The 18383-nt window shown below is 31.1% G+C and overlaps 1 protein-coding gene across 1 annotated transcript in view; it reads left to right on the top strand.

Moving 5' to 3' along the window:
* LOC107450893 (GATA zinc finger domain-containing protein 14) overlaps positions 1–18140 on the top strand; it is a 64362-nt gene extending 46222 nt beyond the window's left edge. Inside the window, exons 4-7 of the mRNA XM_016066826.4 lie at positions 9150–9251; positions 10986–11136; positions 14709–14860; positions 15896–18140. Of these exons, the coding sequence (XP_015922312.1) occupies positions 9150–9251; positions 10986–11136; positions 14709–14860; positions 15896–18034 (2544 nt within the window). The 3' untranslated portion in view covers positions 18035–18140. The remainder of the gene's footprint in view (positions 1–9149; positions 9252–10985; positions 11137–14708; positions 14861–15895) is intronic.
* The last annotated feature ends 243 nt before the right edge of the window (positions 18141–18383 follow it).

Below are 18383 nucleotides of genomic sequence, written 5' to 3'. Positions count from 1 at the left end.
CCGTAAGTGGGGACAATTGTAACAAGTGCTCGACTGTCAAAAATTGTTAATAACTAATATAATAACATTTAAAATTAGGTATTTATTTTTCTTTCTAGTAGAGGATAGTCTACTTTACTCGTCTGTCAACTAATACTAATAATATATTGGATTTTTTGTTAGTTAAAAATAGTTAAGTAAAAAATTTTACAATTGACCCCACTCTCCCCTAATATTTATTTAATTGCAGTGATCTAAAAATTTTACAGTAAATATTACTGTAAAAAATTACTGATTACTGTAAAACAGCAAATTAGACTTAAAGGTAAAAATGGATTTTACGGTAAAAAGTATTAGAGTACTTTTTACTTATTTGACCCGAAAACTTTTACTGTGAATCTCGTATCGAGAAAAATAGAGAAAAAATGTATGGTGAATAATAAAATTGTCTTTATTTGGGAATCGCGAAAAAGCGGATGCGTTGTTTGATAAGTAGTGGGAGCGGAGGACGCATAAATGTAAGATACGCATGAAAAAAATTATAAATTAATGGAAGACAGCCGTACAACCATGGAAGAAAAAAAGGCAAAAAACCTAAATTAGGATGTGAGATAAATCGCGTCTTTTTCTTTTCTCCGATCACTTAAGACTTCAAAAGTCTAAAAAGCACAGAGATAAGTTCCTTTCCTGTATTTTGATTAACACGCCTTTGAAAGAAGTCGAGAAAAGATGAACGGCTTGTCTTCCCTTGTTTTTTCCCAAATTACGGAAATGTTAAGAGTTCTTTTACGGCTCTTTGATTACCCTTCGGTTTCATATTACTTCTTATTTAGTGGATCATATTTTTTTTCTCACTCCATATGAAGTCAGATTTAGATTTTTATTAATGCTTTTTATTCCTTTTTTTTTTTTNCTTGTTTAACTCTTATATCTTCTGTCTTTTTTTTTTTTTTTTTTTTTACCGTGTATTACTCCATTTGTGTAAGCGCTTCATTGGAATTGAGATGTGCTTATATGATTATCTGTTATCGTCTCAACAACAAGATCACGGCTGTTAAATTATCTGATTTAAATATCGAGCTTTAAATAAGTTAAATAGCTTTGAAATTAAATTGATTTCCGTTTAAATTACTTTTAAATGGTTGGGAAATGCAAAAAGAAAGAAGAAAAAGAAAGTAAGAAAAGAAAGAAAATGTTCCAATTACTCCTGTATCTTTTGTTAATTTTTCTACGACATTTCGATGATATTTTGATCAATTGAGAATAAGATGACAATCCTTTTTTCTCGTCCCATAAATAACCAACTAAATTTTAAAAAATGATTTCGTTTGTATTTAACGTTTTTTCCGTTAGTTAAATTGCCAAATAGGAAAGGTAATGTACAATAATTATTCTTTCTATTAATCACTCATTTAATTGATCTAGTAGCATTACAAAAGTAGAATAGCATTTTGTTTCTGTACTTAATACTAAATATCATCTACTTTGCATAAAATGTGAGTCACAATTTAGTTTTCGCAAATATGTAATAGAATTGATAAAATACAGTGCATGGAATTTGTAAATTAAACATTTACAAAGAGAAAAAAAACGTAATCTAAATTTTAATTTATTGCAATTACAGATCTTTTAGCTTTATTTTAAAGCTCCCTTTTCGCTCACTTGTTGTGTAAGCTTCTGCATTAAATTACCCCTTCATTTAGGGAGGTAATTGAAGGAGAAGTTATTAAAGGATGAGAGAGGGGGAATAATTGCAGGCTTTATTGGGGGAGGAAAAATTAATTTACGGTGAGATGAAAAAGTTCAAAACACGATCACAAGATCAGTGTCAAATTTATCACAAGTTTCTAGCGTAGTTTTTTTTAAATTTAATAATGCTTTTTTTTCCACCCTATTAATTGTCTCTTCAAAATAAATCCATCAAGAAGTCCTTCGCGAAGGCAAATTCCTCCCAATACTTGATCCAGGAGTTCTCTTGTCTTCTGGATTGGGTTCAAAATTACAAGGTTACGGAGTTCCTTAGTAGTCACAAGCCCAAAAATTTGGGTTGGCTGTTCAACGACGGTTATAAAATAAAACAAAGAAAAATGCAGTATGATCAGTGNTATATATATATTACTGTGTGTGTGTGTAATTCAAGATTACGTCAGTTTGCTGTCAAACTCCTGTCAGTTCTGCGCTTCTATATCGAGTTCCACCCGCAAATACGCAAAAATTTCAGCCCTGGGAATTTAACAGATACTTGGATTTAAAATCGAACGTTTCAAGGAACGATTCTACAGTCTTGCAAATGATCTTTTTTTGCAAAGAAATATTTTTAAAAAAAGGCATGTCTTCTCTTAAATTCTCTTAAAAATAAACTTTAACATGGTGTTGCCATATTCAACCACATTCATTGCTCGCGCATGCTTGAAGCAACCAGTTACATAGATCACATGGTATCTCGTGCGCACTGCATAGAAAGAACATTAATTCTTATAACTTCATCAGATAAAAAGTGCGGAAAAGATGAGAGCATAAGAAGATAGAATTACGATTTAGCTGGTTACTTTTTTTCCTTTCAAAGCAATTTGTAGACACTGGCTATAATTCTTTTTAACCTTGAAACACACCAACACAATAAAAAGCTGTGTAATAAAAAAAAATGAATCTGCTTTCAGAATGAAACTGTGTACGGAGAGGAATCAGATGTGGAAGTTTATTTAACATTTCATGTGAACATGTATTATTATTTCGCTTTAAGCTGTGTTTATTATGTTTGTTCATGACAGTCTATTAACAATATTTATGCCATGAAATTATTACTGATGTTAAGAAAACATAACGTGACAACTCACCATAATTAATTTAAGGCATACTCGTGCGTATATGTTATCCTTCTGAGGCAAGCATGCCAAACTTAGTTCCCTTTTAGGGGAAAACAAAATGATTTAAAGCAAAAACGAGCATATTTTAATATTTCTGTAAGAATGAGTCAATTTTATACACTTAAAACTTTCAAGACTTGGTTGAAGATGGAACGGTGGATCTTTTTATTTAGTTATTGATCGACTATTTTGATCTGTTAATCTTGATATTCGAACTATACAATAAAAAGACGAAAGCACATTGTCTTCACTAAAATGTAATTAAATCTACGCTGTAAAAAATTCCGTAACAAATTACGGTTAAAAGTACCGGCACTCAGGATGGCTGTATTTTTTACCGTAAAATACATTTTTACCGGAATATGTTTCGGAACAAACACAAATGTGATATACCGTAATTTTTACAGTAATAATTACCATAAAATCAGTGAATCACTTTAATTAAATAAATAATATTGTGAAAATCACGGTATAGTTTTTTACGGTAAAAAGAGATTTTATGGGTGATGCCCCTAAATGCCGGTACTTTATACCGTAAATTTATCCGGAATTTTTTACTGTGTAGTAAAGATAAAATGCAACCACTTGCATAGTAGCATCGAATTTTAAATTCTATATCTGATTTTAATTTTTTCCGAAGTGAAATATTGATTCAAATTGGTTAGCCAAAGTCGGTTGCTCTTTACTGAACTGATTACAATAACTATTAAATTGCAATATGAAAATCTCCCATCAACTCTGCTTTAAAAGCAAGTAAATAATGAATACTTTAAGGATTAAAGAAGACTTAAGGATTTATAAAGGTTCCGTACTTGTGCTATGAAAAATTTAATTGCAATGGAATAAGGTCATAAATATTTAGAATATTGTCTTCAATTTACCATCTCATCTTCATCAAAAACCTTAATGGACAAACAGCCCAGAATTAAAACTTTTTATCATATAAATTTTAACGATGATAAATTATTGATAAAAAATTCTGAAAAGAATCTATCAGTAATCGGTAGATAATTTCCTTAGAAAGCAATTTATGTTGTGCTCTTGATTCAGAAGTAAAAGAATTGTTGAGTAAAGTATCACATGAAGTTATTCTCTTTTATTTGAAATTACCCGCATTTACATTCTATGGAGGGAATATTTCCTACCGTTAATTTCTGGAGTAATGAAAATTCTTAACTTATTATTATTACGGTTATTTTTTGCCAACACAGTAATCGGCATTGGATGTAAACAAAACAAGCGACCAACTATCAACAAGACTCCAATCCGGTTCATTTGAGTCAGAGACGACTCTATCCTCAAAAAAATGTCTTCCGAATTATGTAAACTGAACACCATGAAAACTAAAGGTTGGTTAGTTGAATATTAATCAAGAAGAAGAAGACATTTTGGTAAAATTTTTATCATAAAAGGATTTCGATAAAGTAAAGAATGAAATGCTGCTTAATGTATAAGTACTAACAACAGCTAGTTGCTTACGAAATTAAAAGCAGATAACGGATTTGGATTAGCCTTGTATTGAGAAGGCGAGAAAGATAAAGAGTGAGGCTTGAATGGAAATCTCTAAGACCAATGATGACTTTTCGTAAAAGTATTGAATAAAGAATCTAATTGTATTGGTAAAAAATTGAAATAAGATTAAGTACTTTGTACGAGGAGGGAAGAAATCGACTATTATTCAAGAAAAAGACAATTTTATAAATCCTGGTGAAATTTTTATCTTTAGAGCTGTGAAATTTTATTTCAAAAGCAAATGCAAAGCTACAAATGTTTATCGAAGTAACTTTTACGCACTTGAAGTTAATAATTTTGAAGTCAAATATAGAAAATAGCTTTGCATTCAGTAATAAAGCACATCCTTTGTATTTTATTTGAGAGATTTAGTACTTAAACGCTGCACCCCCAACGTTTACGAACGTTCATTCTGTGCAAGCTTTGTGGAGAACCGAAATTGCGCCGTTGTAACTGCTATGTGCAGAACCTGCGTACGTGAATGTGAAAGATCGATTTTCTTTTTGAAATATTTGCATATTTGTGTTGAAGATGAACTCTAAAGGCGATTTAAAAATTTTAGGAAGGGGACATAAATGATCACTGAACATGAATTCGTTCAGAAATAAGGCCTAAATTGGTCTTCGAAAATTTTAAATTCGGAAAATCATTTTCATACTTTATATTACGCATGTCTTTAGAAAATACAAAAAAGAAAATTTAGATATTTTTTCTGTTTTTGGAAACATTTAGTATCTTCCTTTCAAACAAATTTTTTTTGTTTGTTTGCTCATACTTTGTTTACCAATTGCTTCCAACTGATGGTTTTCCGACCTCTCCCAATGCATTCATAAAAAATTTATTGCGTAGAATGATTAATGGTAGGTGTATTTTTTAAAAGACTTTTTTTTAAAAAAGCCTTTTGTAATTTATGTTGTGTCATAAGATTCCCAAACACTTCTGAGTGCAACACAATAAAAGAAGGTTTGATTACACAATCCCATCCTGCAATCCACACTTCCCAGCAATCAACTTAAATTTCGGCAATTACTCATTTCGATACGATTGTCACTATTTTAATTAGGTTTTGAATATGATCGGCTACTTGTTGGTCGTTTATTTATAACTGTCACAATATTCCACTTGACTTCATCAACTGGATGCGTCTGCAGTATAAGGAGTGACGATTGAGAAAGTTGATAGAAAGTTCAACTATAAACGCATAAAAACGTCGTGTTTGAAACGATATTTTTTGAACTTAGTTAACCCAGTTAATTTCTTAAGCCACTCTCTTATAAAGTATTTATTCCAAGTTTTTTTTGTCATTTTATATTTATTCCTAAAATTATATATTAATATTTATATCCTATATTATATATTTATAAAATTATATATTTTTATCCTATATTACCTTAATTTTTTGAGAAGATACTAAATTAGGACTCAATCCGTTCTATGGATTCATATAAGAGCTTGAGAATTTTATTTCATCTTCTCAGAATCTTTGAAATGCGTGTAATTAATTTTGCCAAATTTTTTACAAGTTGCCAAATTTTTTAACACAAAACTTTTTAACTTCGGCTAAATTTATAATCGCAGATACATGACATAATCCATGGCATTCACGATAAATCGTTTAAATACTTTTTTAAATATCGTTAACAATGTTCAGAAGTATCATTATTTCACGATCTATCGATGTATTTCTCTCTTTATTTATAACATATATAGCAGAAAACAAAGTTTTTCTATGGTTTAATATTAAGGATCAGCAGCTTGATTAGATTTATTTAGTTAGAAATTTCAACAAAACATATTACCATGAACGATGCGCTCCATCACTTTTAATTTTCACTTTTACATATTTATTTCTTTTCATACTCTGAATTAAAAAAAATACATGAATAAAATATCGATAAAAGTATGAATGAAAATATTGTAATCAAAAAATCTCTTCCTACTTTAAAAGTAGTGTATGGTCAAAAGAATAAAATGCTAGAGAATCTTTTCCGAACATGCTAATATGTTAATCCTTTTACTCCTTTTACCACGCATAGCATATATATCTGAAATCCTATAAAAATAAAACGATTTGCAAGATAACAGGTTAGCTTTGTTAAAAAGGAAGAAAAAAAACTACAGCAAATTGTTTCAAAGTATTTTTATTATTATTATTTTCCTTCTCCTTTGCTCTTACCTACCGCGTTTCTTGACAACTCTAAATTGTTTCAATTGATTCTTCACCACTAAGTTCGCTTTTTACGTAGGCAGGGGGTGAATTATAAAAAAATAACTAAAAGCTCCGTGTAATTATGAAACGTGTGATTTGAATCCTAATTCAGCCATAAAAAAAAAAGACGTAGAGGGGTGCGGTTTGATTGGGCAGAAAAGGGGATGCCTGACCCAGTATTTTGGTTATCCTTTTCCTCTCCTCCTTTTCTTGCAGATTTACGATCCAGAGAGGTATTTTTATTCGAGAGTAAAGTGCAATAATATTTTTCTTTATCTCTTGTCGGGAAATGTTTGTACCTTCTAACATATCACGTCCAAAAAAGATATTTAGTAGCGCACGAAACAAGTTACATACTCTTTAAAGAAAAAAAAAAGATTTTTTTTTAGTTATTTTTTTCTTTCGAAGAAACTTCCATTTAGATGCAGATGCAGAATAGATATTTTATATGCAGATTTTGTCATTTTAATAAATAAATCGTTTAATAATAAAAAACCTGACATATCTGGTTGACATCTTTAACCCTAAATAACTAAATTTAAATCTGTGTTACTCTGTGACTAAGGATTCGTCACATATACTAATTTAAAAACACGCTTATTTTTATATTCCTTTTATTTATGACAAAAAATTGACATGGCTAAAATGAAATAATTCAATTTTTTTTCTCTAAATACAGATAAACGAGGCATCTTTAACCCTAAATAACGAAATTTAAATCTGTGTTACTCTGTGACTCATGATTCGTCACATAGATTAAGTTAAAAACACACTTATTTTTACATTCCTTTTATTTGTGAAAAAAAATCTGACATGGCTTAAATTAAATGTTTCTAAATTTTTTTTCTCCAAATTCAGATAAACCAGACATCTTTAATCCTAAATAACTGAATTTAAATCTGTGTTACTCTGTGACTAATGATTCGTCACATAGACTAAGTTGAAGACACATATTTTTATATCCTTTTATTTATTAAAAAAAAAGAAAAAAATCGCGTGGCTTAAATGAAATGCTTCTAAATTTTTATCAAAACACAGGTAAGCAATAAAATGTGTAATTTGAAATCTTTGAAATTGTTGAAATATTACTGTAACGTCACGAATTGTCAAGATTGGTAAGTCGAAAATTTATATTATACGACTGCAGGGATGTCAACTGCTCCGCTTTCGGCGAAAATTTCATTAAATTGTTTGAGATGAAAAAAGTAAACTTAGAATAAGTTGAATCAGGGATAATTTTTGCCATCTCTTTACAAATCTCTTCGTGAGACAACTGCAGCAGAGTTGTATTTTATATAAGGCTTTAAATTTTCGATGTGTTGTGGTGGAAAAACACACTGCAGACTTGGTCATTATCTATTGAACTACTGGATCGATTTTAATGAAATTTGATATGTACATACATTGGTACAAAACAAAACAAATCACCATTCAATAATTGTAATACATGATCACGCGTAATTCTCATTAGAGTCGGAAGGTATGAGACTGCGGTTGCTGAATAATAATTAAAAATAAGGGTTAATAGGGAGTATGGTCCCGTCTTATAGATATACAGGCCTTGTACCGTGATTTCATACTTGAAATAAGGCAGTTTGTCATTTCCTGTGGCAATTTCATACCTTCCGACTCCAACGAGGGTTACGCATGTTCATGCATGTGTATTAGAATTGTTGAATGTTTATTTGTTTTGTATTGTATCAATATATGTACAGATCAAATTTAATTAAAATCGGTCCAGTAGTTCTGGAGATAATCCACCGAGTGTGTAAATTTTCTTAATTTCTTAACCAGTGTAACTTAAAATAAAATTGACTAAACTAAAAATAACTTTAACTTCGCTTCCACTGGAAAAAATATTTTTACAAAGCGGAGCAATTTGCCATCCCAGTGACTGTATAGTTATCTAGGATAAAATATCTGTTGTATGGACCATTAGGTCCATATTAGTGACTGTATACTCTCATCTGAACCTGAAGATTCAAGAATGGCTTTTTATTTTATTTTTATTGTACATATTTCATACTGTATTGGAATGTTTTAATTAATTAAACCGTTTTGTTGTAAATATTTTAATTAATTAATCAAACTTAAAAATGAATTAAACTTCTCAAAAAAATAAGTATAAATTTTCTATACCTATAGCGAGGATTTATTCAGCTTTTATTTATGTAATGTAAAATCGATTGAACGGTATGAAGAAACGGTATACTTTGCGCAAAGTATTAAAAAGCGAATCTAAAATGTGCATATCATTGTTTTGATTCTATAAACAAGAAACACAACACTTCGAAACACAAAATTACAGGAGAAAATAACGAGACAAACTCGTTGCAATAAGGAAGAAAAAAAAACTTGAAAAAGATATTAAAAGAAAAAAGATAAGAAACGGGTGTGTCTGGGTCTTTTATATGGAAATGTGTGTTTTTTGAATTAATTATTAATGGTTGAAAATATTATCAGCCTAAATGCTTAAACTTTTATAATGTTGAAATGATATACTGGCAGTAAGAAAACCAATATCACAGTTTTATTCAGATGTATTATTGATAATTAGTAATATTTTGTGATTTTTTTTTCAGCGTACAATTGCTTATAAAGATTTGACTAACCGGGAATGTTTTTTAGGAAGACTAACGGATGAAACTTTGAATCATGAAATTAACGCTCTCAGCGAAGTTCAGGTAAGTATTTTAAGTAAATGAATTATAAAAACGAATGAAAAATCATAAAACTGTCTCGATATTACATTAGAGATCCTATATCTAACATAGTTAGAGAACTAAGATGAACAGTTTCACAATTGTTCAGATTGAAATAGTAATAGGTATAGACGTATAGACAAATATTTTTCGTCAAAATCTCATTAACTGTATGAAGTTGCGTTTTTCTTTTTTGGCTTCTAACGAAGGTCATGTTTAACTTTTTAGGAACTTAACTAACGCTTTATCAAGAAATTTACACTTTTTTTTTACTCATAACATAACACATTTGGCATATTTTTATGTTGACATATAACATAAAAAATGTGAATCATATCTATCTCAGTTTTTAAAATATAATTATTTCACAGAATATATAGTTATTTAATATAATTTTCGTGTGAAATAGTTACTTTTAAGGGTTAGGATTAATATTTAAAGCCAAACAGTGTCACATACCGGCAATTTTGAGATTCCACGAGTAAAAACACCTTGTCAATCACTCGGAAATTTTTGCTTTATTTCTTTTCGGAAAATTTTAGCTCATACTCAATCAATTGCAGAATATTTATCCGCATGCCGCAATACTCTTACTTCGTAAGATACAGGATTTGTAAACAACGTCAAAGTAAATGAAAAGGGGTGCATATATTGCTTATATTTGATTCCTTCAATATAAGAGAAAACTCTAACGGGAAAAATACTAGATTCTGAGATATCGTAAAAAGTACGTCTTTAAAGATGATCGAATTTATATACTTCAAAATGTTTTTGAAAAGTTATTTCGAATGCGCAATTCAAACTGTTTTTCCTATTACACATTTGATCATTTAGGAAAAGAAAACACTTTATAAAACAATATTTAAAAGGATAAAATAATAATTGATGATTAAAGAGTTAAAATGTATACACAATTATGTAAAATTCTTTCCAGAATTTAAATTTTTCCTTTTTAAAATAAAAAGATTAAGCTTTCTTTTTCATTATTTTATAAAATCCATTAGTCATGCAAGCACTATTAAGGTTGCTGTAAAAAAGATGCATACAGGGCTGAGTATGATGTATGAAAATATGACTCTTTAAGTAGCAAATTTTAATTTATTAAATTTTTATTTTATTTTTAATTTATTTTTATTAAATTTCCATAAAGCAATCACTAAAATGCTAAAAAAATAAAAAATCTGAAAAAATTTATGAAAAAATAAATAAATAAGAATAATAATTAAATTTAAAATATAAAAAACTTGAAAAATTAAAAATTTGTGTAAAAAGATTTGAGGACCCATGGAATATGGTGCCTGGGCAAGTGCTCTTTCTTGATTATAATAAACTACAATTAATTTTACTTCAAGGAACTGGTAAGGAACAAATTTCTACTAAGCAATCACTTAAATACTGACACTTTTTAGATAAAAAAAATTTAATTTAAAATATTAAAAAAACTTAAAATATAAACTTAAATAACTTAACTTCATAAACTTAAAAATTTGAGGGCCCATAGAATGTGGGGCCTTCTCCCCATGCGATAATCAGACAGTGAAAACAGGTATTAATCCAGTGCAATTTTTGCTACTAACAAACGGCAACACAAGAGGGTACTACGATAGAAATTTTATTACCTAAGTAAGGCTTTTATACCCTGTGCTATGCAATATTTATTTCTCTCTCATTTTTTAGTTGTTACATAATGCATTTGAATTTTTTATTTTATTTCAGAGCCCTATTGAAAGCCATCCGAAAGTTCTTTCTTTAGTTCCTCACAAGTCGGCTTTAACACCCACAGAAATACGAAACATAGCCGGTCAGCAAACAGCTGTTTTTTGCCGAAAAATGAACACCTGGCTCATTATGCCACAAGGAAATCACCGTAAGCCATACTAATATTATTTTACGGAGGAATTAATACCTTCAATTAAACCCACTTTTTAAATTAATTCTTCCATACTATTTGTTACGTATTATCTACCTCAATGAATCATTTTAATGATGATATTGCTTTTAATTGTTACCCAACTTATCTAATGTACCCCCGGAATTAAAACTGTATTGCATTCAGTATATGCCAAAAATTTCGAATGAAACTTCAAATAACAACTTTACTTCAACAAGCGTCGTGCTTTGGAAAATTGTGTCTTTAAATTAAAATTTATCATGTTTTTGAATTTTTATCATTTGCTATTAAAATTAAATATACCATAATTAGGTTTATTTTAAACATTCGCATTCAGCAAAAAAAGAAAATTAAATGTTGTTGTCAAATATTTAATTGTTCCAGCTGTCTATTTTTTATATATATGATAAAAATAAATAAATAAAAAGTAATGAAGGTGAAAATTGAGCCTATCTTTATAGTTAAATAGTTACAATAGTAGCACCTGTTCTTTCGATAAAACCAAAAGTTTGTATTCAGTGTACTTGGATGTTAGGTTAAAAGAAAAAACAGTCGGAATTTTTTGAACCACTAAAATAAAAATAAAAAACTGCTTTCTTAAACAAGTTTTTGACTGTGATAAAATTAAAGGTATAATGATGTCAATTAATTACAGTTACAGTTACACCAGCTGTTACTAATTACTTAGTCAACTAATTACAGTTAAAATAGTTAATAGGTACATACATTTTAAACTTTTTGAAACTATAACTAGAAGTTAACGCTTTTAAATAGCTTGAAAATATGAATGTAACATATGATATAACAAAAATGATAGCTTGAGATATAACAAAAATTACCATTTCTCCACTTTTACCAGAATGGCTTATTATTATTTTATACAAATTTTCTCAGTAAATATTTTTTTTAGTGTACCTTAAAACCATATATGATGGCAATTTAGCCCCAAAAGTGATGTAGGGGAACACCAGAAATGATTCTTCGTTTAATCTGACGCTAGCGACAGTTCTTGTAGTAAAGCGCCAGAAATATTCTTTACACTATTTTTAGTGTAAAGTCGTTGCCACCATTTTCAGTGATCAGTAACATTAACATTTATAAAAACAATAAGATATGATACACATGAAAGTCAGAGTTATTACGATACAATTTACGGTTAGAACAGTTGATTTAGGTATCGTATATACTCACTAATTCTTGAAATCAAATCAGAAATCAATCATAGCACGCAGCGAATACTAAGGTGAATTCGAAATATACTAACAGGACTAATATACAAATAGAAATATAATACAATAAAATTGGACACATACAATTTGTAACAGCAAACTTTTGTTTCTGTAGATGTATAGCTGCTTGCAATGCAGGGCAACAAATTCGCGGACTGGTACACTGCTCCGGAAATGTTTAATTGGTTCAAATAAACCAAAACTATGTTACTCCTAAGCCATTTTGATATTGAGTAGCTTTTATCTTGGAAGATAAGATCAGCAGTGGTTTGGTGTAAAGGGAAGATTAGTTTTTTCTTTATAACCTTGTAATTTTGTAACCAACTCAAAAGATAAAGTATCTCTTGAGAAACAAATCATAAAGGAATTTTTGAGTGAAACCTATCCACATTTGTATTTCGTGAAAAGAACAATTAATGATCATGATTGTCCCCTTCTATAAGGCTTGTTTAAATTTAGCTCAATTCCAGAGATGCATTTAAATTCAGCCACCAAAATTATGTCTCTCAAGTATTTCTAATCTTAAAGCAATGTTGCAGCGTACGACAAACTAAGTATCGATTAGTAGTAGTATACAGCATAATTATAATTTATGTTGATAGTTTTACTAATGTCTATACTTTAAAAAGAATGCTATGAGCAGGGCCGGCTTATGCATGTCGCGGCCCCTAGGCAATGCTCGCCTCGCCCCGCCCCCCCCTTCCGTCTTCTAACTTCCTAATATATTTTTTCGCTAACACAACACTTCATTCATAATTACGCTGTTTTTTACTACATAGGTATATTATCATATTATTCAATAAAAATATTTAATCAAACGAAAGAATATAAGTAATTAATATATGCATTTAAAAAAATCATACAATAAGCTTAAATATTAACTCTTCTAACTTTTTTTGTTACAAAATCGTTCAAGACATCCTGAAAGTTAACCTTTTCCAATACATCATTTTCAATTGCCATTATGGCCAATGAATTTAAACGGTTTTGAGACATAGTTGAACGAAGACAGTTTTTAATTAATTTCAATTTGGAAAAGTTTCGTTCACCAGTGGCGTTTGTAATCATTAGACTTCTATATATTTGCAAAGCTGTCATTACATTCGGGAAAGTTGATTGTGTCATTTTACCAATAATCAGTTTGTAAGACTCTTCGCCAGGCACAATTTTTTCCCGGCGTCTTCTAATTGTAAGATGAAGTATTTATACTGCACCATTTCGTCTATAAACTCAGGCTCAATGTCCTCGAAATAATGTTCCTTAAACTTTGTGCAAGCCTTAATTTCAGCGTCGGATTTTGTCGAGAAATCTGTTAGAAACCCAAACAGATCATTTATTTCCCGGTAAGCTTCTAGGCGCCGCGGCAGTTCTGTACACAGCATGTCTAGTACTGGCAAATATGTATCAACTTTTAATTTCTCTTTTCCTCCGAGCACAACTTCTTTTGCAGGTCCGTCATCGTGATGCCTTTTCCTTTTTCGCACACGCTGATTCTCATCACTGTATTGAGTATCAGTTTTCTCATTTGCCTTAGTCTCGTAGTCGTCAAATAATTCTCTCTGTGAAATTAAAAAATCTAAAAGCGATTTTAAAAGATGGACTGCCGTTCGAAGTTCAATTGTTTTCTTTTGTAAAGATTTGCTGACACCATTGATCCGATCTAGTATGGCAGTCCAAAATACGGCCATTGCAGTATGTATTTAGCGGATCGGGGAATTCCCCAGTCATGAGACGAAAGAACCAGTACTGCCAACCTTATTTTTACATACTCTTTGGTAGCTTGGCCATAGAATATACATACCTATGGTAGGTACCAGAACAGTAAGTGTGCATTCACAACGTAGAATTTTGCGCGTTTTTCAAGCGTGTTGTGTTAAAAAAGCTGCTCTTGCTGTATAGTCATCTGATTAGTCGGCGTTAAAATTACCGCGATAAAATTGCTTGCGATTATATTACTGCGTTATATATGAACTAACTACCATAATATTAATGTCTAATTTGGAATGCGTTCAGAAATGCACTAAAATAGCGTCGATGTAATGTACAGAGCAAGACAATCGTCATTGAAATTTCGAATTAAATTTTTACTGTTTAAGAAACATTGTCAATTTTTTTCTCTGTAGCACAGGGCCCCTGAACGTGGCGGGGCCCCTAGGCAGTTGCCTACAGTGCCTAATGGATAAAACGGCCCTGGCTATGAGAGCTTATTCAGAAAGAAAAAAAATCTTAAACAGTCTCTGTTAGTATTTCTCGCCGATCATTATGAAAGATACCCGTTATATTAGTTTAAACTTCTAACTAACTTTTCTTGCTATGCAGGTATTTTAAAGAGAGAAGTCGACGAGGTTGAAGAGAGATCGTACAGCCGTCATGGTTTCCATACAGTTAAATATTCACACCATGGACATGAAACTAGACGTCGATACCGCAAACCAAGTGCTACTTCATCACAGTCTACTCTCGAAGAACAGGTAATCGTGGACATATGGAGGATATTCGCATATCACTGTCCTTCATAGTCTTCATACATATATATTTAGAATCTTCGTCAAAAATGTATTCGAAAATCAATATTCAAGTTAGAAAAAAAAGTGAGATCGCGTCAAATTTTTAACGAATTACTGTGGAAGGAAAGTGGTGTTAAAACATCAAAATCGATTTGATTCCAGATGAAACTTGAAAGTGTTTTTAAGAATTACCTTTTACCTTTACTCAGTTTCTTCTGGCAGCCAGGTTTTGATTTTTTTTTTAATCTCGTTTTCCTTTTAAGAATTTGTAATGCTTGGAAAACGTCTGGAACAACGAGGATTCAAAAAATATGTATTGAGGACGGTGATTATAGAACATTTAGTGCATACAGTGTGTTATAAAATTCGGCTGATAAATTCTGAAAAGTGATAAAAGGCATTAAAAGAATGAAAACTTTGACCAATCCATGGGATTGCAAACTGTGTTGAGAGGGTGAAAATTGCGAAAAATCGCAGCAGGTTTCGTCGTTACGCTCTGTATATCATATCTCACAAAAAAAAAATCTTCGGCTTTGAACCAGTTGTAACTGAAACCAATAATCAGGTAAAATTTGTAATTAGAACTAATTATATTTTTACGTGCTTTTTCGCCAGCGCAGGCGATAAAGTTGCCGAAGCATATTCAATCGACTTAAAAGCAAGTAAATTCACTTTTTTCTACGTTACGTTACTAACGCCAGCGCAATGGAAAAGAGTTTATTTTTATTAGTACAAAATGCATATTTATGGAAAAATTATCAAGAATAATTGTACGAAATTAAAAATACTTCAGATGTAGTTTAGAAGTCAGGATTCATCGGTCATGTTATGAAAGTAGTTACGAAGTTCCAGATCAACATTTCTTCGAACTGCGAATTACGTATCTTAAAATTTACAATAATTAGTAAAATTCTGAATGCGGGTAAACTTTGTAGAATCCAACTTTTGCTGGAAAGTGACTTGCACAAATAAATTAATGTGTATTTTTTTCTCTTTTAGAGTATTCCAGAACCACAGAGCAGAAAAAATGGTTTGCAGAGTTGGAATTCAACGTCTGAGAATGTATCCAAAGATGATTTGCCTCTTGAAAATCAATTCGAAAGGCATGGGGGAGATAACCATTACAGTTCTTTATTTGTACCGGAAAGAAATTTTAAGCACGGAGACCACCCAAAGATTAAGAATGAAAATTTCAGTTCAGATTATTTGGACAAAAATAAGCGACCACTGGAGACCGATTTGAATAGTTCAACCCACCAAAGTCCTGGGAGTTTAACAAAATATGAAGATTATTTAAATCGTGATTTGGTTGTTGATAGTAACAATAAAAAATATATTCAGTCATCTGAATGGGATCCTCTTCTATATCCATCTACTTTACAAAATCGAAATGGTGAGATGAATAACAGGAATACAAATGACGGGACTTTAAATGCTCATTATCGAAAAAGTAATATCGAAACTGAGGGAGATTTCTCAAATGAGACATTAGATATTCCCGAAGGGAAAATTTTATTGACTAGCGATATTCCAGAAGAGCATAATGAGAATCCAGATGTCTCGATAAATGTATTAGAAATTCCCAAAATCTCTAAAAAGTTTGAAACTGTTGGCCATGTCCCGGGCATACATGAAACTTTTGTTCAACCTGATGAAGATGTTCACTCAATATTTGAAGGATTTCATAACTTAAATGGAAATCTAGCAGCTTCGAGATCACACGATTCCTATAGTCCTGTTTCTCTTAACACAATTCGTAATCGTCAAAGAACGAAGACTGTTTCAGACGATAGCTTAAAAGCAATCGATAGTGAAACATCACCAACTCAAGATCGGGTTCCATTCAATAATTTTTATGTTGAGCATATCTCTCAGACAACGACTTCTACTCCAGCTTCAAAGCAAAAACATTTTCTTGCTACGAATTCTCTAAATACAAATACTCTTAATTTAGATAAGATTGATTATAGTGATTCTCTACCTAAAAACATAAATCATCATCACAAAAGTGAAGTTTTGTTCGAAAATAATTTTCTCTCGGGCAAGCTTAATCCTGCGTTCGATCACTCTCAAATAAGTGTTGAAAACAAAAATAATATCAATTCCATCCCACATTTGCGTTTCAACAACCACAATGTGCCCACTAATTTTAATATTCGAAATAGCGATGATAAGCAGCAAAATTCAGATAAGTTTGTCAAAAATCAACCTGTATTTCCTCCAAATCAAGTGCATTTACACGACATTCTCCGAAATTTTAAACCAGATGAAATTGTTATTGATATTGAAAAAATACCGACAGAAAAACCCCCAGACAGTACTTCTAGTTTTCGAGGAAGAGATACTTCTTTTACTCGAAATCATGATCACCTACCTTCTTCAAACAAGACTTATAGTTTCCATTCACTTGGGCGTAATAGAAATATTGAAAACGTAACTAATTCTAGTAGAACGATAAATCATTCACAAAATCTACCGTCACAACGTTCTCATTTGTCTAGGACAAGAAACTTTCAATTTCATAGCTCAAATCAATATCCTGCATCACTTCCATCGCACAACTTTCTTCGAACGGATGCAAAAGAAGATCCATTTTTAGGTCAACTTCCAAGATTAGGGGCTTTACCACCAGGTGTATCTCTTCACCCACGTCATCCGCAAGCTCCATATGCAGATATGGTTCGCACAAATATGCTCCATACATTACCCCAAAGAAATATCAATAGAGCAATTAAGCCTCATAGACAAAGACACCACCGAAGAAAAGACCATCATGATTCTGGTTCATGTTGCAAGTCAAACTCGAAACTTTCGACCTGCTGTTCCTGGCATTTGAGAAGAGGAATGCATATTAACTCTTCTTGTTGTGCTTCTCTTAAACATCGGGATAGTTTAAACCAACGGAATTTAATTCCCTCTGTCCATTCTAGAAGGGTTAAATACCGAAATGCAGCTTTGCCCATAAAAGATACTTTACCCGTGCAAGTGCTACAAAACAGAGATAATCTTCCACCCATGCAGCGTAAAATTCATGATGATAAAAAGGACAGATGTCAAAAAGCAAAGATGTGCAGAACTTTGTATGAAAGCACACGGCAAGTTATGGTGTGCAGAAATATTAACGTTGATGGTTGCTGATAATGAATGTGCTTATTTATTTTTTAATGGTTGGATTTTGTTTTGTGTTTGATTTCAGTGATTGTGTGTCAATTATGAGAATAAAATGACTTTTTTTATTTTGTGACATTTCTCATATCTTTTTTTAAGTTATTTTTGCTAATTAAATAGTTGTAGTAGTTCATTTACGTCGCACTAAAACTGCACAATGGATTATTGGTGACGGTCTGGGAAACATCCCTGAGGATAATCCGTAGACATGCCATCACAATTTTGATATTCTGCAGAGGGGATGGCTCCCCTGCTTCAGTAGCCCGACGACCTGCACGAGAAGTCGAGCACTTTACGGTAGAACAGTTTAACGAGGACC

Source organism: Parasteatoda tepidariorum, chromosome 1 (genome assembly GCF_043381705.1).
Source record: "Parasteatoda tepidariorum isolate YZ-2023 chromosome 1, CAS_Ptep_4.0, whole genome shotgun sequence".
Classification (NCBI taxonomy): Eukaryota; Metazoa; Arthropoda; class Arachnida; order Araneae; family Theridiidae; genus Parasteatoda; species Parasteatoda tepidariorum.
Note: the sequence above shows the minus strand (reverse complement) of the source record. Positions and strands in the feature narration are given on the sequence as shown.